The sequence below is a fragment of the Anabrus simplex genome, chromosome 1 (assembly GCF_040414725.1).
Source record: "Anabrus simplex isolate iqAnaSimp1 chromosome 1, ASM4041472v1, whole genome shotgun sequence".
Classification (NCBI taxonomy): Eukaryota; Metazoa; Arthropoda; class Insecta; order Orthoptera; family Tettigoniidae; genus Anabrus; species Anabrus simplex.
In genome coordinates, this window is record NC_090265.1 from 843646440 (window position 1) to 843671143 (window position 24704).

A 24704-nucleotide genomic window follows, 5' to 3' on the forward strand; every position below is an offset into this window, starting at 1 on the left:
TTCTGGAAGATAGGATCTAACTAGTTATTAAGGCAGTTTAACACAAATTTATGATCTTGTAGCTTGTTATCTGTGAGTAAATCACTGTGCAATAAAAAACAATCACCCACAAAGGATTAGGTTATCTCAGTGAAACAGCTTGGAAGAGGAATTTTTGTTGAAAATCTTAGAATCAATCAATCAATCAATCAATCAATCAATCAATCAATCAATCAATCAATCAATCAATCTTGCATTTAGGGCTATTACCCAAGTGGCAGATTCCCTATAATGGGTGATTTTCATGCCAAATGTCACGTAAGTGTATTCCTTAATGTATGAAGGATTGTATCACTGGGTATTTGGAGGAGGAAGACAATGTTCAATGAGTGTTGCCTTTGATTAACCTTTTGCACTTCTATGCCGAGTGGGGCTCGACATTAAAATATTGGACTTGCGTTCCGATGTTGAGTCCTATTTGACATGACAATACCTTGTACTTGCAGCATTCGTATGACGATTGCTGTGTTCCAACATTGTAGAGCTATGTAACGGTCTTCGAGAGAACACCTTTCCCTATTTACTAGTGGGAATCGCTATGACTTTGTAACCTCTGTTATTCTCAAATGTTTATGAAAGCTGATGATAAAGATAGAATGTAAACATGGCTTCTGCTTCATCTTTGCTCATGGAAGATGATATTTTAGAACAGTTAGTGAATAATATAACTGAAAGTGAACAGAGTGATAGTGAAAATGAAACTGGAGGTGGTGATTCTCCTCCAAATCCAGGGTGCAAGTGGTGATCCTGATTTACCTGCATTCTTATTCAACGAAACATATATATAAGGCATCTCATAGGAACAATCCTTCAACACTGCAACTGTAAATATATTTCACGTAACATAATTATATTTATGTTAGATTGTTTTGCAGTGTTCACTTCCTACAACTGTTAATGTTCATAGTGCAGAAATTAATTAGGAGTGAAGCAAGAAGCATACGCTAAGGGGAGTGGAGTTAAAAAGGTTAACATGCATAGCAATGGATAGTGATGTACAATTTTGATTTTCCCTTTCCTGTGCCATGTAAAATTTAATTTAGGATGCAACTGTAGGTGGTACATAAAGCTGTACTTTATTTCAAGATATATTTTATAATGTTTACATTGTACTCTTCAAAAATGTTTATATTACATTGTATTCTTCAGTCTTATACACAAGTTATATTCATTCATTATATTACAAGAACATCACTACTTCAGGCACGCCATTTTCACCAGAAAGGACACCTGAAATTAAAAGCAAGATGGTTGTATCAGAAATAGCTCAGTCACTAAGAATTTGACAAAATATATATTAGAAGTTAGAGATCACTTTAGCTATATAAAAAAAAAGTATAACACAAAACTAAAAGGAGCAATAGAAAATAATGATAATAATGTTAATTGTTTTACGTCCCACTAACTACTCTTTTACGGTTTTCGGAGACGCCGAGGTGCCGGAATTTAGTCCCGCAGGAGTTCTTTTACATGCCAGTAAATCTACCGACACGAGGCTGACGTATTTGAGCACCTTCAAATACCACTGGACTGAGCCAGGATCGAACCTGCCAAGTTGGGGCCAGAAGGCCAGCGCCTTAACCGTCTGAGCCACTCAGCCCGGCCAGCAATAGAAAAAGCATACGGTCTATTATAATACAAATGGATGGTTTTAATAGCTAATTCAAAAGTCTGCCGTCTGAACTGGTGAATCAATTTACACCTACAGCTCTCTTCATTAGTTTATATAACTAGTCAATGCATTATGAAAACCTAACTTGTAACATGACATTATTGGTAACAGAAATCAAATTATGATTTCTTTTAATTCATCACTTGGATATTTTTTTCTTTTTTTAATGTAGGCTACCCTTTAACACAAAAAACACAAAAATTGTTCAGCAAGAAATGCTCGGACCACATTCGTTGTGCGTATTAATATTACTAGTCTCACTATATTATATATTTGTTGGTATCTGTTCAATGCCGTCCTAACAAGATAGGTTTTCTGTGACACTAGGATAGGGAAGGGCTAATCTGGATAGGTATCAGCCTTGGCCTTAACTAAAATGCAAAGGCAGAATTGCCTGGCACTCTGATAGAGAGACTCTGATAGACTGACACAGTCAAAGCAGCCAGTGACGGTAGAATTAAACAAAAACCAACAACTGAATTTCAGATTTTGGAAGCTGAAGGTGCAAGATAATGGAAAATTTTTTCCAGGTCCAATTTTGGCAAGATTTTATCTTTTTTTAGAGACCTGACAAAACACTTACAAATGTAATTTGTTGCAATAAATCCACACCCATAAACACTTTAAACATAAGAGTGCAAAATTTTAGGATAAAATGTATTATTATTATTATTATTATTATTATTATTATTATTATTATTATTATTATTATTATTGAATTTCCAATGAAAATAGAAGGGAACCCTATTGTGCATAAGCGGTCTTTCAAAAGCAGGAGAATCAAAAATTAAATGCTGCACTGTTTGAGAGGATCCACAAAAGCATAAGTAATCATCTGAGACATTGATGTTCAATCGCTCAAAATATGATTTAAATTTGCCATGGCCAGATAGAAATTGTGTAAGCACAAAATTAGTCAAGAGCACTTTGCACTGGAATCAATGCTGGATCTCAGAAAAGAACAGTTCTCTCGTTATGGTTCCTTTTGTGCTTGTGGTCCAGATGTTATTTCACTGAAGAGATGTGTGATTTCTAAGCTCCCTTTTCAGGTAACAAATCGGAGCTTTATCATATGATACTTCCACCATAGATTTTGCAGCTTCTTTGCTAAAAGGTCTGCTTTCTCATTTCCAATTGTTCCTGTGTGTCCTCGAACCCAGCATGAACACACATGGGGGCCATTCTGGATTATGGATCTTATATCAGCAGGTATTGGATTTAAATTATACTTGTCATTTATTGTGTTCAGTGCTGCTTGTGAGTCATTGCATACCTTTGCATTTTTGCCAGTATCTGTGCACCAGTGCAGTGCTGACTTTATGGCCCAAAGTTCAGCTTGAGAAACTGAACAGTCTGAAGACAGCTTATGTTGTTCCGAAAATATTTCAAGATCGTTTTCATATACCACGAAGGCACATCCAACTTGGTCATATTCATCGTCTGGTATGCGTGAGCCGTCTGTATATATTATAGAGTCATGAGAGCTTGAGCAACTATCGCTGACAAGTTTCTTAAAGATACTAGGATGTTTGGATTGAAAATAATTGCTCTGTTCCTCCATAGTGATCTTGATAACGGGCACTGATGAGATTCTGTTTTTCTTAAGTAAAGCAAGCTCAGCCCTACAAATTGCAGTCAAAAATAATGGTTCAATTCCTGTAATAATAAGTGCAGCATCAGTGGACGTTGTGCGGTAGGCGCGGGAAATTTGAAGAGCAAAACCTCTTTGAAGTTGCATTAAATTGTTTTGAGCCCATTTCTCTTCCGGTACAAAGTGGAATGAAGAGGCACAGCATAAAATCAATGGTATAAAGGCATTCACAGGTATTCACAGTACATCAGAATTGAGTCCCCATGAAGGACTGCAGGCAACAGTTATACCTTGTATGAATTTGCTGGCTTTGTTTTTCAGCCTATGAAAATGAGCCCTGAAAGTGAGGTGTATATCTAGCATAACCCCTAAATACAGGAGACGATCTTCCAAGGTTATTCTGTGACCATTCATCATTTTAAAAATTTATTTTATTTTTCACTTTCTTTCTTCTAGTGACTACCATAGCTTTGGTCTTTGTTGGATTAAAATGGAGTTTGTTGTTCTCCCCCCAATCGTCGAAGATATCAATGGTTGCATTTGCACTGCATTGAGTTCCTGTACATTGTCAGCTTCAATTAGAAGAAGGGCATCATCGGCGTAGGCAATGACATCACACCCTGTCGGGAGAGGCTGCTGCATGAGGTCATCATTCAAAATGTTCCAAAATCCAGGGCTGCATCTGGATCCCTGTGGACATCCCTTGATTACATGTTTGGTACTGGCTGCAGTTCCAATTTTAGGTGTAACTTTTCAATTTTGAAAGTACGCTTATATTATCTCATACACATTTCTGGGACATTGTTTTGTCTTTAACTGAGATAAAATTTTTGGCCACCAGCCATTATCAAAAGTGCCTGTTATATCCAGAGAGATTAAAATAGCTACCTTTTTCAATGAAAAGATTTGTTGGATGCATCCAACTACATCACGGATGGCATACTTAGTTGACCTATGAGGCGTGAATCCATATTGCTTTTGGCTTAGGAGATTGTGACTATGCAGATAGTACATCACTCGATCAATCAGTAACTTCTCCAAAATCTTTCCAAGTACTGGTAATAGGCAGATAGGTCTGAAGGATTTGGTATGGTGGAGAAATCTTTGGGTATTATTTTAACCAATGCAAGTTTCCAGGAAGAAGGAAACACATTTAAGGATAAACATTTGTTGAAAAGGAGAGTGAATAGAGACGGGAAACAGAAGTGAATGTTTTTAATTATATTAGCTGATATACCATCCCAACCTGGAGCTTTCTTGTCATTTTGTAAGAGGATAATGCACTTGACTTCTTGCTGTGAGAATGGTTCATCATCAGCAGTGTCAGGAGCAACTTCTGAGAAAGCCCTGATGTTTTTCTGTAAATCCGTGTCTTCTGCAACTTCCGGGAAGAAAGCATTGATTAAGGTAGTGATAGTATCAGAAAAGGAAGTTGTAAAGCCGTTTTCAGTCTCAATGGAAGAAAGGTTGTTGTTTAAGGTTATAGGCTTCTGTGATAACCTGTACACAAGTCCCAACGGGTTACTCTTGGTTGGAATTGAACAAAATTTCTTCCAGCTATTTAATTTAAATTTTACTATCAAGTTTTTGTACTCTTCCTTTGTCGTCAAGTATATTTCTTCATATCTCCACTGCAGAAGTGGGCATTTACAGTGCTTATATCGTCTCTGACAGGCTAGTACACATTTCCACATAATTGTAAGTTCTTCATTCTATCAGAAGTTTTTAACAGGTTTCTGAGATAGTTTAGGTAAATTGCCTTCTGCAATTTTAGTTACAATGTTATTTACCTTATCAATAGCCTGGTCTAGTTCACTCGCTGTATTACAGGATTGTATTTCTTGTTGTATATTTTGGAGGTTTCTTTTAGTTGCAAATTGAAAATGACTCCACTTGACATTTCCTGTCTTATATATTCTCGTTAAGTAATTGGAAGCATTAATTGTGAGTATTTCTGCCGTTGGTTTTAATGTTACTATTATTAATGCATGATCCGAAAGTGTTGAGAAGTCACTTACTTTTCAGTCAAGTATAAATGGAAGAAGCAAAGAACTACATACACTTACATCTAGATAGCTCTGGAGTTACTTCGAGAATATGTAGGTTTAGCTCTTCTGTTAAGAACAGACAGATTATTACTGCTACAGTGGAAGAGTCTCCCTCGGGCATCTTCAACCGAGCTGCCCCAGGAACCATGCTTTGTGTTTATGTCTCCTATGGTAAGCAGTGATTTCCCATGCAGATCATCGCATATTTCTTGAATAGCATTTAAGTCTATAGTCCTGTCACGCTTGGAATCCAAGTAAACATTGCAAATATAAGTTCACGTTGATTATAGGTTGTGCAAATAATAGTTCTGTAAGCAGAACTGTTTTGAGTTAGCAACATAACATTCTTTGACTTTGTCACTATAGCTCGAGCCCTGCGCGGATATACAAAATATTATGTGCATCCGCACTTCCTTCATTCGCGAATGGTTATCCGTGGATACTGCAAATATTTAACTACAGTATATTAAACCCGACGTATTGAAATGGATAGATCTGTTAACACAGTAAAATAGGCTTGAAACCTGGCACCAGAACCCCTACAGGCCTACAGTCACAGGTTTGTGAGGGATTTTCTCTTGTGACAACTACCGACATATTGACATTTGTTCCCTCCTTTCACTAATTGCAGGCAGGAGCCAGTTAGGCTTAGGTCGGATTTACAGCTTTATGGTCTCAAAGCTCTTTATATATCACCATTCTTACATACCACTGTCAAGGGTAACCTAACCATAAGCAAAAATAAGAGTATACCTGAGTGAATATCAATAAACTTCATTATTTAGAAATGATCAGCAAAATTATCTGCACTACGATACTGTTTGCATCAAGACAATAACTTCGCACATTTCCGCGGATAAATTCATGGATATTCGCATCCGTGCAGGGCTCTAACTATAGCCACTCTAAGTTTATCTAGAGGCATGGTATTTCTTAACTATACCTGTGAAAGCCTTGATTGAAGCCTATTACTTTATTATTGCTTACATTTGGTTCCTGTAGGCAGATAATAGTTCTCTCATTATGCTCAGAATTTAGAAGCAGCTCCTGTGTAGGCGCGATTGATTTGTGCAAATTGTGTTGGTATATTATCAGCTCAGCCATAATTAATCTTGGATTTAATAATATTAAATATTTTCCTGTGAATTTGACAATCTGGTGATGTAACAAGATGCTGTGTGTTCAATTTTTCTTGCTGTTTTTTTGTAGCTTGTATTTGATTTTGAAACTTGCAGTTGATACATTCAATCTTGATTTTAGGACAGTCACTGATGTTACAATAATCTGAGCATTGGAGGCAGACTTGTTCCTTTCCACAGTCAGTGGAAAAATGACCATAACACAGATATTTGTCACAGCAAATAACGGAGATGTATTCATTGACACTGCATCTGGTGTATCCAATATAAAGTTTCTCAGAGTTCTGCAAGACCTGAAAGATGGCAGGGGTGACTTCAACAACGGCATACTGTGTGTCGCCATATCTTGACTTCCCCATGAAACACATCTTCATCTCTTTCCAGTCATCTGACATCGCTATTTTAACAGCTGGATTTTGTTCTATGATAGAGTCTATTAGCTCATTATTGGGAAAACTAACCTCAATTCCCTGTATAATAATCCTAGGATTTTTCTTGAGTGGAATTGAGGCTTTTAGGTCAGAGCAATTTGTATGGATAGAATCTACGACAGTTTGGCATTCTTCTACATTTTGGAGTTCTAAAAGGACTCCTTTGTTACGAATTTTCTTCATTCGGTTTACTCCTATCCTTGCCGTGCTTTTTTTTGGTTGAGGATTGCAACAACTTTAAAGTCTGTTTAAATCCTTAAATGAGTTTTCATCTTTTTTTTTTTGGTTTACGTCGCACCGACACAGATAGGTCTTATGGCGATGATGGGACAGGAAAGGCCTAGGAATGGGAAGGAAGCAGCCGTGGCCTTAATTAAGGTACAGCCCCAGCATTTGCCTGGTGTGAAAATGGGAAACCACAGAAAACCATCTTCAGGGCTGCCGACATTGGGGTTCGAACCCACTATCTCCCGGATGCGAGCTCACAGCTGCACGCTCCTAACCGCATGGCCAACTCGCCTGGTAGTTTTCATCTTTGGGAGATGTAATTTCCACATGCTTAGTTGTAGTTGATGCAGCAGGTTTTTTTGATTTCAGAATTTCGGAATAATTGGAATGCTGCATACTGACACAAAATGTTATTTCTCCTGTAAACTTCATCAGTTCATTTTTAAATGTTTCCAGCATGTGTTTAATCATGTCCACAGAGGAAAGCACTTTCTGACACCAATTTTTGTTAGTGCATTTGTCACCATTTAAGATATTACATATTAAATCCACTTGATTTGCGGCAGAGTGATACAGTTTACTCACATTCACCACCATCCTGAATTCACTCTTGCTTAGTCTACTGACATATAACCTCTGTGCTATTCCAGATCTAAAAGGTGTGCTAAAACTGTGTCACATAGAAGCTTTGGATCTATGAAAAGAAAATGGCTGCCCCCTACAAATATTTTGCAGTATGATATGTAACTAAATGTTTTTACTTTTATAGATTGAAATTGCTGGATAACACTCCTTCTTGCATAAGGGAACATGATAACTACTGCCCTTTATGAGATCTGATTAAAGCTCTTGGAATCCTTGTCTTCTTGACAAAAATCACACACCCAGAATCTAGTCCAACTTATTGAGACTTCAGTTGTTTAATTACAAGGATAAAATGTAAGAGTAAATATACATTACTTTCATAAATACAGTTCTAAATGAACCCACTAGGGTCTTTTGGCAAGGAACAGGAATAAAAACACGTGCACAAGGGTGTATAATGTGAAGGCTGGGAGTTCTTACATATAAGTGTGAGTGGAGAGCTGTAGCTGAAAAGAAAGGTACCAGATGGTGAACATCACTGTTTTTGAGATTGGATATTTGAGGTAAAATAATTAGCAGGCTTGGAAAATGGCAGTAGTTGTGGTCCGTGAGTTTGATATCATCTACAGAATCCTACTGCAAGCTCAGACAGTCTTCAAATTCAGGTACGACCGTTAGACAAATTGGAACTGGCGAGGCAAAGGAGGACACAGTTCTACAGGTGTAATTTTCATAAAATTAATCATTACTTTGAGCCTAAGGAATGTTTTTATTTTTATATTTTTCTGATAATTTATATTTCAAAATTAGGTCATGGTTACATTTTGATAAGTATCAGATGTTTCATCTATTCTTCAGTAGGCACTGTCAAGATATTCTGGAAGTCAAATGGAACTGACCTCTTCTTACACGGGTAGAGATGAGAGCATGTACTGTGTAGTCAAAACCACTGGCGTCAAGCTGATGTCTGTCTGTAAATCTGGGAACAAGAATCTACTAGAATGGAGGCCTTCTTCTTTGTGGTTGGCACTGATTAGAATGGTTCAGATTTCAGTAGTTGTGCAATGTGATCTACCATGAAAATGACTAAGTGGTAGCCAGCACATCAGGTTCATTGAATTATATCATGGCTTAAATGAGTGTTCAGCAATGGCAGATTTCTCCAGTTGGTTCAGAGTAACTGCTGGGCTATTTTTGTAGTGGTAGTAAAGACAGTATTAATTCTACGGTATTTAAAGACTTTATCAATCTGGTCAGAAGAGGGTGGTATCGTTTGGAAGATAGCATATATACCTACCATGCCATCCACATCTCGCCAGATCAGTTAAGTCCGTTATAGTGAGAATTCATAACAGCGAAAAATTTACTCGCTATAGCGGATTGTCGTTATATCCGATTTTGTATAAAAGTCTGAAAACCCTCCATACACATTAAAATTGGTATGAAATGGCAATCACTTTGTTCAAAACTTGCATTTCCGCAGATGATATCCACACTATGGCTTAGTTGTTTGTTATTTTTTGAAATATGTGCATGTTTAATTTCATTCTGAAAAAATTATACTACTGTATTTCTCCCAATCCGAGACGAACCCCATTTTTCCTTCAAAAAATTTAAATCAGGCTCAAAAGGTATTTTGTAAAAGCATATGAATGCCTTTGTTGTACAGTACACATTTTTAGGCTAATTTTAGGTGCTGAACATTGATAGGAATGGGCATATATGTCTCTTGTAAGAAGGTTCCAGTGTATGGGACCCGCAATTACTTGATTCGGGAACTGGAAAAATCCAAACAAAAGCAGTACGGTTTGTTCTGGTCGATTTCTGACACAAGAATAGTGTTGGCTTTTCTCATGCCGTATATTTTTTGCGGCTACACAATTATTCTTTATTTCCGCGGGTTCAAAGACCATTAACTTAAAATTGGCATCATAATACCGAAGAGAACCTGTTGAAAATTTGCCGCCAATACCTGTTCCGTGTGTCTACAATATGACAATCCAACAGGAAATTATTCTTGCTGTCTATAAAACTGTTACTTTTATTCAGCGTCAGATATAACTGGCTACCGCTATATGCACGTCTTGCTTGCCGGGTTCGGCCAAATTCAGCAGCTAGCGATGTATAGGCCTAATCGCTGATGTTGACGGTCGTGCCACGGTATGTCCATTCCGCCCTTGTTTTTTTCGTGCACATACCTCACAATTTCATCTTTGACTTCTTTAAAGCATCCTTGTTGCGGACCACTGAATGCATTTTTCGTGCAGTACGCATTTTTTAAAGCAATCTTTGACTTCATGCTAACGCCAAATATTGGCTTTAGTTAGGTCTATGCTGTATTTTCTTGCAGCTGCACAATTATTCTATATTTCTGAGTATTTAATAACCATTAACTTAAAATTGGCATCATAATATCGACGAGAACACGTTGAAAATTTGCCTGCAATACCTTTTCCATGTATCTTTACAATACGACTATCAATCACGAAAATATTCTTGCTCTCTATAAAACTTAATTTTACTAAGCGTCAAGTATAATAGACGTGTTATAACTCTGCCATTGAGTAGCCATGTCCTTTCTAAGAATTTGAAGACTTGCATGTTTTGATGCCATTCTGCAGATATGAAAAACGTTTTTGTAGAGGCTAATAGAACGTCATACTCTCCTTCCTATTTCCCGAGATCCAGTGACATTACACACAGGCACTATACAACCGGCTGTCGCGGTTAGCGATGTATAATAAAGAGGCGGTCGTCTATTGTCAACGAGTTTTGTGTGCGCGCGAGGTTGAGAAGAAGTAGCGTGGTTACCGCGGTAATTGCCAGTGGTATCTATTAACTTACTGTTAGGCCGTGAATGCAAGACAACCCTTGAGTTTTCGGATGAAATTCTGAGAAAAAAAAAAAAGTCGTCTTGGATACGGAGAAATATGGTATCACTCCACAGGCTCCTGTGGCAAAAACTGCAGTTTTCTTCTTCAAACGACGTCACCTAACTTAACCATATATGTAGCATGAAAACATATTTGAAATGCACGTAGAGAAATGATAACCTCCTCGCTAAAAATTTACATGTAAATAGCCTTTCTGAAATTTAACTAGACATGAGAAGATATGAACTATCCTCTGAAATCAGTGATTTCCATATATAACATTAAAACTAAGAGATCGTTTACTTCAGTCTTTATTTTTAACGAGTTAACAACTGCTCTCGGCCATGTTATTAACACATTTATTATGAAAATGTGTTATCCTCTTTCATTCTGAATTTTCTGTAGAGAACAGCAATTGACGGGTATTACTAATCGACTCCAACATTACCTTCCAATGTCGACGAGAGACCTCGCAAATGCACAGCGAGAAAACTATACCGTACCGAAGATGATCGATCACATTTTGTGGCAAACGTTTCAGGTTTCTTATTCAAACAGCGTCACCTATCCTAACGTAACTGTACTATATGTATGATGAAAACACACTTCAAGCGCCAGTAGAGAAATAACCTTCTCGTTATAAATTTTCATAATAGCTTTTCCGTAATTTAACCAGACGTGAGAAAATATAAACTAACCTCTGAAATCAATTATACACTGCCATATCTCAAGGTGTATCCCATTCTTACTTAATTGCAGTATTTAGCCTTAAAATTAAGCCACTGTTTAGTCAGCCTTTATTTTTAACGAGTTAGCAACCGTTATCGGACATGTTATTATGCATTTATTACGAAGTTACGCTCTCTTTCATTTCAAATTTTCTTTATGGAACAGCAGTTGACGGGTATTACTAATCGACTCCGACATCGCCTTCAAATGTCGATGAGAGAACTCACTAGCGGACATAGCGAGGAAACGATACCGAAGGTAATCAATCGCATGCAATATAATCTATGGGGTGCATAATTCTCGGTAACGGAAAAAATTGTGCGCGCTTAATTGCTCGTAATAACGGATGCGTCAGTGATAGGGCTCTCGCTGTAACCAAAGGATAATGCACAGTTTAATATAGGAATTTTGAAGTGACAGCAAAAAATTGTCGTTATAATGGAGTTCTCGTTATATGCTGCACTCGCTATAGCGGACTTCTATTGTACTTCTCTCTTTACCACCATTACTTAAAGCAAATGGAAAGACAGAAGTTTTATGAGAGGAAGAGGGTTAGTCTCTGTTCTTCATGACACTGTTATGTGCCAGCCCTTTGGTAGCCTCTTTCAGTACTTCCTGGAAGAGAATAGTGAGTCAATCAGGGAGCTCCCAGCCAGCCTGGACGGCATGGCCGGCATTTCCGTGTAATATTCTCTTTGTCTGGTTTCCTCCATGACTTTCTGGGAGACGCAATGAGAATGTTCTGTCTCTAGTCACACTGTACACATTCCAGTACTTGACACCCGAGCTATAAAAAGGAGGCTAACCGCAAACAGTCAGTCAGAACTGGGGTGAAGTGCGACAGTGGTGTAGGCTGCTGTCAGTGTCCCACCAGAGTTGGAGTACTGCTACGGAACAGAAGGCTGAGTATGGTGTGTGCGGAATAGTGAGGTGAGTAAAACTTGAGCAGTTCAGTATAACTGCCATTGTTGTTGCTGTTTAACACTGTTAAGCTGTTGCTGTTTAGTTGTTCACCGTATTTAACTGGGTGAATTGTTGCACTGTCTCTGGAGTCAAACCAAGGAACAGTCATCATGTGTTGTGTGGCCAGTAGCACTGTGTTCAAACCTAGCTGTCTGCACGCAGTTGCTGTGTGGAGTGAGTGGACTTGGAAGTGAAGTGAAAGGCGGGCCTGTCAATAATGATTACCGTCTTTCGGGTAATACAAACGAGCTGGACTACCTTCTGTGTGAAGGGGACAAAGACTTGTAAATAAGCAGCAATTAGCGAGTGTGGTCATTCACGGGTGAGTGAATAATGTAAAACTATAGAGACTAAGTGTTAACGATTTTTTGAGGAAAAATTCCACCTTTATAATAAAATATTTTATTTCTTTTCAGAACAGCACCAAACGGATGTGTTTAGTCTCTCTGTAGGAGACATCTTCAGCCAAACAGCAAAAATAGTAAAGATATACATGAATTTCTAAAACGCTTTAAACTATTTCTTAAATGACATGTCTAATCTTCTTGAGTTATAAACAAAGAACTCGAGTCAAATGCCACAGTTAAAGATATACATTTCAAGTGACCTGCATACACTAAAATCAAAAAGCGTTTTTCATATTATTTAAAAAGACATGATGTCGGATCTTCAGATCAGACCATAATGTTAAAAAGAGACTACAAGATATAAAATTGGTTACTTTTTGTTTTGGATTATACTGGTAGTTCCTTTTAGACCCTGTAGGTGCTCAGTTAAAACTAATGATAGTCCAACACTTAGCTGATGAGTTATTAGTCTTGATGTTCTAATACTAACTTGTGAAGTTAGGCTTAATTCAGGTGGAACTTCTTTCAGCCACTAATTAGAACAAGCCTGGCAATTCAACCACAATAATTATTAATAAAGCAAAGAAACATCAAATTAAGTGTTTATTGTGGGCAACACATAGTTTCGGAAAAAAACAGCAGGATATGGCTGGGATAAAAGAAGAATAAAATCAATAACAGATTACCTTCTGGTGGAAAGGACAAATCACAAACATTTGATGGATGTATCAAATTTACCAGGAGAAGCATTCAATGGAGTTTATACAGCTGTAATAGCAAAAATGAGAGTGGGTAAAAATAAAAAAATAAAGGGGATAGTAAAATAAAAGTGTGGAAATTAAAAGATGATAATGTACAGGAAGAATTTCTGGAGAGATTGACACAACAAATTAAAGTTTACTGAAGTAGGAAATGTGGAAGATGAATGGTCCCAAATTCAAAAGGGGCAGTGTGCCTGTAGTAGAACATTGACAGGAGTGAAAGAAAAGGAGACATTGTGGTGGAATAAGAAGGTGAGGAAAGTAGTGAAAGAGAAGAAGAGAAGTTGGGAAGAATTTACAGAAAAGATGGAAACAGACAGAACAAGCAGTAAAAGAATTCAAAAGAAAGAGTTTATACAAAGCTGATTAATGAGGAAGGTAGAGTGTTAATAACACATCCAGAAGAAATAAACTGCTCAATGTGAGAAATTGTGCAAATGTGACGGTAGTAATACAGTGTGGTGTGATGACTTAACAGTGGAAGATGATATAACCACATTAGAGGTGAAATTAGCAGTCTGCAAAATGAAAATGGGGAAGACACCAGGGATGGATGAAATTAGTGTGGAAATGATAAAGGCTGCTGAACCTGTTGGATTACTATGGGTGTACAGATTGTTAAAGTGCATGTGCATGTGCCAGAAGACTGGAGAAAGGAAATAATAATACCAGTCTTTCAGAAAGGGGACAAAAAAAAGTGTGATAACTATAGAGGAATCACACTCTTATCATAAGTGGAAAAAATACTGGAAAGAATATTAGAGAAGAGCATGAGAAGAAAGGTAGAAGGAGAGTTGCAAGAGGAACAGTATGGTTTTAGAAGTGGAAGATCTATAGTGGACCAAATCTTCAGCACGAGGTAATTAATGGAAAAGAGTTGGGAATATGGAAAGGATCTGGTCACGACATTCATAGATCTAACAAAGGCATACGATAGTGTTCCCAGGGAGAAGGTGTGGGAAACCATGGTCAAAAAGAGACTGGATACACAAACTGTGAAAATGGTGCAAGCAATCTACAAAAACTGCGTTAGCAGCATACAGACTCTGTTTCGAAAGCCAGAATGGTTTAGAAATGAAACTGGACTAAGACAGGGGAGTGTGCTGTCACCTCTTTTGTTTCTAATGGTTATGGACGAAATTGTAAAGGAGACATTGATTGATTGCTATTTGTTTTACGTCACACCGACACAGATAGGTCTTATGGCAACGATGGGACGGGAGAGGGCTGGAAGTGGGAAGGAAGCGGCCGTGGCTTTAATTAAGGTACAGCCCCAACATTTGCCTGGTGTGAAAATGGGAAACCACGGAAAACCATCTTCAGGGCTGCCGACAGTGGGGTTCGAACCTACTATCTCCCGAATACTGGATACTGGCCACACTTAAGCGACTGCAGCTATCGAGCTTGGTGTAAAGGAGACAAAGGAAGCATATGGGAATAGGGAGATAAAGTTATTATTACTATTTGCAGACAACATTGTGGTCTGAGAAACAAACAGTAAAGTAGTACAAGATCAACTTCACGTACTGAACTTGAAAACTGAAAAGTATGGTACAAAAATCAGCGTAGAGAAAGGCAAGATCATAGTGATATCAAGAGGAGAAAGATATGGGGAAGGCAATTTGAAAATTGGTGGTCAAAGCCTTGAAATTGTTGAGAGCTTCAAATACCTATGTAGTGAATGAATACAGAATATAAGGCTGGACATGGAGATTAGCAAGAGGGTGCAACAGGGCAATGAATTCTACCAGAGTGTAAGAAACCTTGTCTGGAATAAGGAAGTACCGAGGAAGTGTACAGAAATAATGAATAAAAGGCATTATACACCCGTATTGACCTATGCAGCTGAGACCTGGACAATGACAAGTAGGGAGGGGAATAGAATTCAAGCCAGTGAAATGAAATACCTAAGAAGTATGATAGGAAAGACAGACTGAAAAATGATGTAAGAAAGGAGGTCAGAATGGAAAACCTAAACAAGAGAATTGACAGGAGTAAATTAAGGTGGTTTGGACATGTAAAGAGGATGGAGGAGGAAATAATACCAAAACAGATGATGGAGATGTAGTTCAAGGGAATGAGAGTGAGAGGGAGACCTAGAACAAGGTGGATCAAGTCAATAAAGAGGAGTACAAGAAGAAATCTGGATTGTGACAAAATGGACGAGGAATGGTGGAAGGAGGGTACCACAAATGCCTCGACCAGGCAGGGGCTGGATGAGAGGAAAGGAGGATGATGAAGAAATCATCAGGTTGCATCCACTCAAACATCGTTTTCTGCTGATGAGGCCATTTTATTGTCATATTTGTAAGTTATGGTACCAAAGTTTGCTAAGTAATAGGGTCAAGTAGCTCAAGAGATTTCAATCAGGAGATGGTGGGGCGAACCTCGCCATTGGCAATCCAATTTCCTCCATGATTTCAATGGTCATTTCTATCTAATTTATCACAGCATTCCCAAAAACCTATCTGTACATGCAATGTTTAACTAGTAGCAAAAAAAAGGAAAAGTATGAGTCATTCAGGTTATAATAATAAGACTAAATTTGTTTTGCAAGTTGCTTTACATCGCACTGACACAGGTAGGTCTTATGGCAACGATGTGACAGGGAAGGGCTAGGAGTGGGATGGAAGCGTCCGTGGCCTTAAGGGACAGGACCAGCCTTTGCCTGGTGTGAAAATAGGAAACCACAGAAAACCATCTTCAGGGCTGCCGACAGTGGGGTTCGAACCCACTATCTCCCGAATACTGGATACTGGCCGCACTTAAGCGACTGCAGCTATCGAGCTCGGTAATAATAAGCCTAAAAAGTACAAACTAGATTGAGAATAGATGCAAATCCATTGATAAACTTACCAGCCAATGTAACACTGACAAAGATTTTCGTTGGATGTTGCCTGTTGAATTAGCAGATCTACCTGCTTTTGAACAGTAAGAACTTCTTCATGGGAGAAGTCTCGACCAGTCAGCTTCTCTCGTACTCTTGTGATGATGGCAAGGGCTTTCTTGTTGAGAGCTTCAGGCTGACTACCATCTCCTGAAGACAAAATACATCCAACAAAAGCTTCAGAAAGGTATCCTAATGAAATTACTTGTCAAGTGCCATATATTTGTTATGGTATGGTTCCCAGGTGAGGTATTGCATTTGCAACTAAATTATTAATAAATTTACAGTAAGGGAGACTTTATACATGGAATCCATCCTTCTAATGCTTGGAATTAAATAATTTCGCTTGAGTACTTTCACACAGAATGTATAAGGGTTAGGTGTGAAAGAAACTTATTGTGGAAGATAGCATTCTTACACAATATCCACTGCCTTTATTTCTTTTAATATTTCTTCTCTTCAATATTTCTTCCCTGGATTCTTTAGCCTTGGGACTCAAGAGAGTATCAGACATGTTCTACAATCACATCTATTTTTTTAAAATTTTAAGTCTCAGGATGGCTCATAATGATGAAATTTCCTGTCTCTAGTCAGAGTACAACAGTTTTAGAATTATTAATATGAAGCTCCTTCAAAACAATCATTTAACTTTTAAAAATAAATGCAGATGTGATGTCGTAACAATCCCTTTCCTAATGAACCTTATGGTTACTAGGGTTTTCTCAAACAATAAATTAGGCTCTGTCTTGCATACTGTGAGTATGCTGAGTGAGACAGGTCAAGGATTGTACTGAGAAACATTACCAAAAGCAGGCATACCTTGGTTTACTGCACTTGTATGTGCATCACTAACAAGACCATTTCCTTTAACTCTGATGCTGAACACAGAATAAACCAAGCACTTATAAAACTTAAAAACTGGACTGAACAATATGGAAATCAATACTACTAAAACAGTATATCAGTTTTTCTCCCTGAGACATCACAATTCTACTTTCAGTCAAAAATTCAGTGATCAGGAACTTCCAAAACGTGAAAGCACTGAGTACCTAGGTATCGTCATGGACAAGAGCTGAAATGGACCAAATATGTACAAACATGTGGAGGAGAAAGTAAACAAACGAATGAAATTGCTGAAGAGACCAGCAGGAGTTACTTTTTTTTTTTGCTAGGGGCTTTACGTCGCACCGACACAGATAGGTCTTATGGCGACGATGGGAGAGGAAAGGCCTAGGAGTTGGAAGGAAGCGGCCGTGGCCTTAATTAAGGTACAGCCCCAGCATTTGCCTGGTGTGAAAATGGGAAACCACGGAAAACCATATTCAGGGCTGCCGATAGTGGGATTCGAACCTACTATCTCCCGGATGCAAGCTCACAGCCGCGCGCCTCTACGCGCACGGCCAACTCGCCCGGTGCAGGAGTTACTTGGGGGAGCATGCAAGACACACTTAACAGAACCTACAATACTTGCATCAAACCTATTACAAAATATGGCAGTGAAGTACTGTACTTACTACAGCACCCCAATCAAACATTGATCGCCTTGAGAGGTGTCAGAATAATGCCCTACGAATCATAACAGGCACAATAAAAACCACACCTGTAACCGCTTTACAATTGTATACCCATAACTTACCAATAGAAGAAGAGAAACAACAAACAGCCAACGCATATCTCAGCTTACAAAGACTACCCCAAATGATCTGGGCAAAAAAAACCCCACACTTACTAGCCTCAATCTTAAAAACCAAAAAGATCCTTTGAGTTTTGCCAAATAATATATTAATAAGAGCAATCTGCAAATAAAACTTGAACCATTCTGTATGCCAGTCAACCCCTTTGAATATATGCAGCAGCAGGAAGTGATCAAATTACTGGGTGGTAGATAGTGCCTAATATAAAATTTCTCTTTGACTATGTCATAAATAATAGTATAATACCAAAGGAATGGAAGGATTCTATAATAATACCAATTTATAAAGGAATGGGTGATAAAAAGAAATCAGAGAACTACAGACCAATCAGCCTGACCAGTACAGTTTGTAAAATAATGGAGAGTTTAATAGCAAAGTACATCAGAGGGATATGTGATGATAAAAATTGGTTCATGAGGAGCCAGTATGGATTTAGAAAGAAATTTTCTTGTGAGGCACAACTGGTGGGATTTCAGCAGGACATATCAGATCAGTTGGATTTAGGAGGCCAGTTAGATTGCATAGCCATAGATCTTTCCAAAGCCTTTGATAGAGTGGAACATGGAATATTAGTAAAGAAATTGGAGGCAATAGGATTGGACGTAAGCGTTACACGTTGGATAAAAACATTTCTAAATTGAAGGGTTCAGAAAGTCAAAGTAGGAAACAATATATCACAGGAAGAGAAAGTTTGGAAGGGAATTGCACAGGGTAGTATAATCGGTCCATTACTTTTCTTAATATACGCAAATGATTTAGGGAACAATATAACATCAAAAATAAGATTGTATGCAGATGACATAATTGTTTATAGGAAAAAAAAAATAACATTGAGGATTATTCAGAATTACAAAGGGACCTTGAGAGTATCCAACAATGGGTTGAAGAAAATAACATGAAGGTTAATGGAAGCAAATCAACTGTTAAAAATTTACAACCAGGTGCTTTAAAACTGAATTTGAACATACTTTGGATGAGGTAGTTATCCCAAAAGATGGCAAGTGCAAATACTTAGGTGTGAGATTTGAAAGTAATTTGCACTGGAAGGGTCATGCTCATGACACTGTTGGGAAAGCATACAGATCATTACATGTCATAATGAGGCTACTTAAAGGATGCAACAAAGAATTAAAAGAAAAAAGTTACTTAAGTATGGTTTGTCCATTATTGGAATATGCAAACAGTGTTTGGGATCCTCACCAAGAATACCTAATAAAAGAAATAGATAGTGTGCAGAGGAAAGCAGCAAGATTTGTAACAGGGGATTTCAGGAGAAAAAGTAGTGTATCAGAAATGTTAGAGGAACTTGGGTGGGAAACTTTAAGTAAGAGAAGGGAGAAAACTAAACTTATAGGATTCTATAGAGCCTATATAGGAGAAGAAGCATGGGGAGAAATCCGTGACAGGCTTCAGTTGGAAAATAATTATATCAGCAGAACTGATCACAAGTATAAAATTAGAAGGAATTTTAGCAGAAGCGATTGGGCTAAATTTTCATTCACTGGGAAGGGCATGAAGGAGTGGAACAGTTTACCAGGGGTAGTGTTTGATCCTTTTCCAAAATCTGTACAGAGATTCAAGAAGAGAATAAACAACAACAGAGAAAATAAATGAAATGTTAGAAGGCATTCGATCAGTGCAGGTTACTGTAAATAAAAAATGTGTGCGAATAAATTAATTCCATCCCCTGGTCTATGGAGTTTGGTCAGCCGATGTAGGGGATTGCCTGTAAGGGTGAAGTGCAGTGGGGACTTCGAGGGCTCTGGGACCGCTACGGTAGCTGTGAAGGCCCTTCAGGAACTCTGAAAAGTGGTGGCTAAAGGGGCTCTGGTTAAGACGCAGCAGGTCGTTATGCTACTTAGGTTCCAAAATGGGTTTAAAAAAAAAAAAGTAAATAAATGCAATGTAAATTTTAATCTTATACCAGTTGTAGAGTATTATTTGAAGTAATTTCACATACTGTATATGAGTTGACTATTTTTTACAGGAGATATAATAAGTATAATTTTGTAAACAATATAAATTTATTATATTTATTTATATTTAATAGAAAAAATTGTTAGTGTAAATTGTATAATATTGTATTCTAGTGTACCATTTGCCACCGAGGTAGACACCTCATTTGCAAATAAAGAGATTTTGATTTTGATTTGATTTCTGATATGCAATTGACTGCAGATCTTACTTTGCTAGAAGAAGCCTGCAAGAAAGACTGTCCACCATATGATCTAAAACAGCTGGCCCTCTGTACAATAGAAGAAAGACATCCATCTAATCAATGGCTAAAAATATATACGAAGCGTGTTTTTTAAGTAAGGTCCATTTTGTTGTAGACACCAGTAGTTTGCGCGCATATCGCAACAAGCGCATGTGTCGTGTACCTGCATGCCTCGGGAACAACTGTGCTCAGTTTCAGCTCTGTAGCTAACCTGTATGGTTCTGTTCTGTGCTTTCAAAATGTTTAAGACTATCAACTCACCCGCCGCGTGTGATGTTCGGTCAGTGATACGGTTTTTGCCAGCAAGGAACCTGTCTGCTGCAGAAATTCATCGACAGATTTGTGAAGTGTACAGTGATACTGTTATGAGTGAAAGCAAAGTGCGTAAGTGGGTACGACAATTCAAAGATGGCCGTGACAACGTCCATGATGAGGACCGCTCCGGTCGCCCTTCTTTGATTACAGACGATTTGGTGGCTTCAGTTGAAGCGAAGATTCGTGAGAACAGGCGCTTCACAATAACAGGTCTCTCAAACGAATTTCCTGACATGTCGAGATCAGTGCTTTACAACATTGTTTCTGAACACCTAAAGTTTAGGAAACTATGTTCCCATTAGGTCCCCAAACTCCTAACAGAGGACCACAAAAACCAAAGATTTGAGTGTGCAATGAAATTCTTGACTCAGATCATAACTGGAGACGAAAGATGGGCTGCGCATATCATGTCCGAATCGAAGCAACAGAGCATGGAATGGAGACACATACACTCGCCTGTAAAGGTGAAGGCCCAACATACTCTGTCCCAGTGTTTTGGGATAGGCATGGTGTTTTGTTGGTTGACTTCATGCAACGAGGAACCACTATCAATGCAGAAGCATACTGCCAAACCCTGAGAAAGCTACGCAAAGCGATTCAAAACAAAAGACGCGGCATGCTGACAAGGGGAATTGTCCTTCTCCATGACAATGCAAGATCTCACACTGCAGGTCAGACCCACGATTTATTGGACAGTTTTGGCTGGGAAGTTTTAGACCACCCACCCTATAGTCCTGAACTTGCGCCAAGCGATTGCCATCTGTTCCTCCACCTCAAACATCACCTCAGTGGCAACCATTACAATGATGGCGACGACATGAAAACGGCAGTGAACTCTTGGTTACCGGAGCAGGCGGCGAGTTTCTATGAAGAGGGTATTTTAAAATGGGTTATGAGGTATGATAAGTGTTTGAAACAAACTTGGCAACTTTGTCGAAAAATAGAGCGAAGTATGTACTTTCTGAAAATAATTTTTTTTAAATAACCTTTTGTTGTGTACTTATTTTCAAACAGACCTTACTTAAAACACACGCCTCATACAGATGGCTCACAGGACAAGGAAAACACAACTGGGGCAGGATTACATTCATCTCTCTTCTCACTCCACTTCCCAGTAGGCCAAACCAAAATAAATTTTGATGTAGAGATAAAAGTAATTTCCCATGCATTACAACCATTACAACAGTTATTAGACAGAAACAATGATTACTAAAAATTTGTTATCCTTACTGATTCAAAAGCAGCCATCCAAGCCATCTCGTCAAATAATAATTTTCAAAATAAAGAACTGGAAGAAATTATATGTGTGATAAAAACCCTCCAAAGACTCCACAAACAGATCTCATTTCAGTGGATTCCTTCTCATGTTGGAATGAAGGGCAATGAAGAGGCAGACAGATTAGCCAAAAAAAGTACCACACTACAAAAACCTGCCAGTCAGACTGATTTTATGTCAGCAAAAAGGATTCTTAAAAATACTATTAAAAGCAGGCATGAAGAAATGGCAAAGAAAACAGCAGAAACCAAATTATGGAAGGATACTGATGCTAAATGGGATCAGTATTAAAAAAACCAAGAAGAGAAGCTGTAGCCTTCTTCAGACTTGACACTGGCCATGATTGTCTTGCAGCTCATCTGAAACTAATCAACATCCTGAGATCTGAAAAATGCACACTTAGCCATGAACCTGGAAGCAAAATGGATAAGGAATACAGGCTACATTGCAACAAACTTGATGCAACAGCCAGAACTACAGGAAATCTTACTCAACTATACTGAAACGCAAGAAAGCTGATGGATTGGAATTTGGGCTAGCCATAAGATACAACAACTTATTTGTCATTTCTGGTTCCAGGTATGTTCAAAGACATTACCTAATAGTCTCCGGTCACCTACCATAAATATTTGTAAACTCATAGTAGGTGGCACAATATATGGTAAACAATGCAGGAAGGGTTAAAAAGTTACCACAAGGAATGATGGCATGGAAGATTGCATCAATCTAAATTAAGAAGTGATGACTAAAAAATAATATTATTACCATATAAACGAGAATAATATCTGCATCTCTTTTTTTCTTTCTAAATCTGGCAGAGAAAGGCTGAGGTATGGGTATTGTTTGCATGGAGGTTGGTACAGCGCTCCTGATGTGCAGTAATCTGGAAGTTGCTATTTTTCTGCCCAATTTGTTGGCAACTCTGTTCCTCCACAACTGAGAAGTGTTGCGGCATCATTTGTGCACATATTTAGGATGGTTAGTGTGAGTTTTTACAGATGTTCACAGCTAAAGAAAAGCTCTGCATTATTAAAAAGGCAGAGCAAATTAGTAATCATGCTGTGGGAAGAAAGTACGATGAGGACAAGAGTTGTGGTACGTGCGTGATTGGAGGAAAAATAAAGCTGGACTTGAACAAACAGTAACAGCTGGGCATTTCAAGAAACTTCCAGATAGTGAAAACAGGATATACAACTGAAAAGAGTCAGTTTGCATGTGCTGCCACGAGTGAAGTTTTTGTAAGAAAACAAACAATGCCTAACATCTCCCAACCAATTATGAAGAATTATACAGGTTTGTATTGATTTGTGCCAGAAAAATTCATAGGTACTCTTGCAAATTGGTAATGCAGACCAGACACCATTATATTTTGAAAAGCCACTGGAGTATAGGCTATGAAGCTTATGATGTAAGGAATTCTTCTATCACTTTGCCCACACCTTTCTGAGGTCGCAAGTGCAAACTATGTCGCTCATATGGATTTGATGATTATGATGACGATGCCTGTTTAAAGGGGCCTAACACCTAGGTCACCTGCCCCTAATGATACGAAATGAGACAAAATGTAATGACAATTTATAAGTCCAAAATCCTCCACTGACCAGAATTCAAAACGTGAGGATGAAGAATGAATGCATGGATATGAATTTAAAACAATCAGTGGATCCGACCTGCAATGCTCCACATTCCCAGATACTAACGTTAAACAATAGTACAACCAGTACTGACCAAGAGACTGCTTCTAAAGCACAATACTGAATCGATGATGCTTGTAGTCTAAAGGGGTCCAAAATCCAAATCATCGGCCCCTCGTAATGGTACTTATCACTAGGAAAGTAGAAATGTGGTATTTGACATGTTGCAGTAATAATCAAAAGTAGCGTACATGCAGTATTCCACACATTATGGTTCTACTCACAGGTAATGTAATGGAATTCGCAGCCCGACGCTCGCACTAAGCAGACCTGCCAGTACCAAGCTCCTGCATCTGAGAGTCTAGCACCCTGAACGCTAGCCTACTACTGCCTCCTGCGATAACTACGGTACTCCGTACCAGCCAAGCAACGAAGCCCAGCCACCCGAGAGCCCCTAGCTCTCTGAGAACAGGCCACCTGCCACACAGCCTTGTTCAAACCAACAATCAATAACTGTCAGCCAAGAATAGACAGAACCAAGCAAGCCTGATTCAAAATCTACGCAGGCACTTGAGCAATTTGTCAGAGCCCTCAGTGTGGTCACTGGTTCGGAACTCGTCCCGTTGTGACACGGTAAAACTACACTTGTTCCGACAGTGCCCACTGAGCGAGCACCTTACAGCACGGCGGTCCTCGAAAGAGTTTGACCATTCCAGTGTTTTTACATAACACCCAAGACTCCCCCGCCTCAAACCCCACTCCCAGTCGGGACCACCCAGGTGGACTGAGTAGCCTGGACACCGACACTCCTAAACATGTCCTCAGCCAGTGATCCAAATTCCCCCTTCCACAAACCACTTGAAATCCAGTCCAGAGCACGCTTCGCCAGTTACTACCCTTTCTCCATCGCCCTATGTCTTGATCGTTACCTCAATACACACCAGCGTGCGAGAGAACTACACAACCGCCGCCAGCACTTATACACAGCCATTAATCCAGTTATAGACCACATTGAACTTCTGCAGGAACTGCCTAACGGATATGCATTAATTTTCTCCATGAACTCTAAAACTAGCTATGCAGCAATTGAGAACCAACTAAAACTTCACAACGCCCGTTATGCAGTCTGTGTAGAAAACCTTGAAGACGCTGATGCTGCCACTCAAACAGAACCTGACATACAAGACTCAGCAGCTCAGACAAACCCTACACCACTAACATTCACCAAGTTCTCTCAAACCAGTCCAGACAACCCACACAAAACAACACAAACA

General features: G+C 38.7%; 1 protein-coding gene across 2 annotated transcripts in view; it reads right to left on the reverse strand.

The window, feature by feature from the left end:
• Nucleotides 1–1098: 1098 nt before the first annotated feature.
• mTor (serine/threonine-protein kinase Tor) overlaps nucleotides 1099–24704 on the reverse strand; it is a 415570-nt gene continuing 391964 nt past the window's right edge. For both annotated transcript variants that reach the window (XM_067136412.2, XM_067136411.2), the window contains exons 39-40: nucleotides 16263–16443; nucleotides 1099–1269 (exon numbers count right to left, since the gene is read on the reverse strand). In XM_067136412.2, coding sequence (XP_066992513.2) covers nucleotides 1254–1269; nucleotides 16263–16443 — 197 coding nt within the window. In that variant the 3' untranslated portion in view covers nucleotides 1099–1253. The remainder of the gene's footprint in view (nucleotides 1270–16262; nucleotides 16444–24704) is intronic.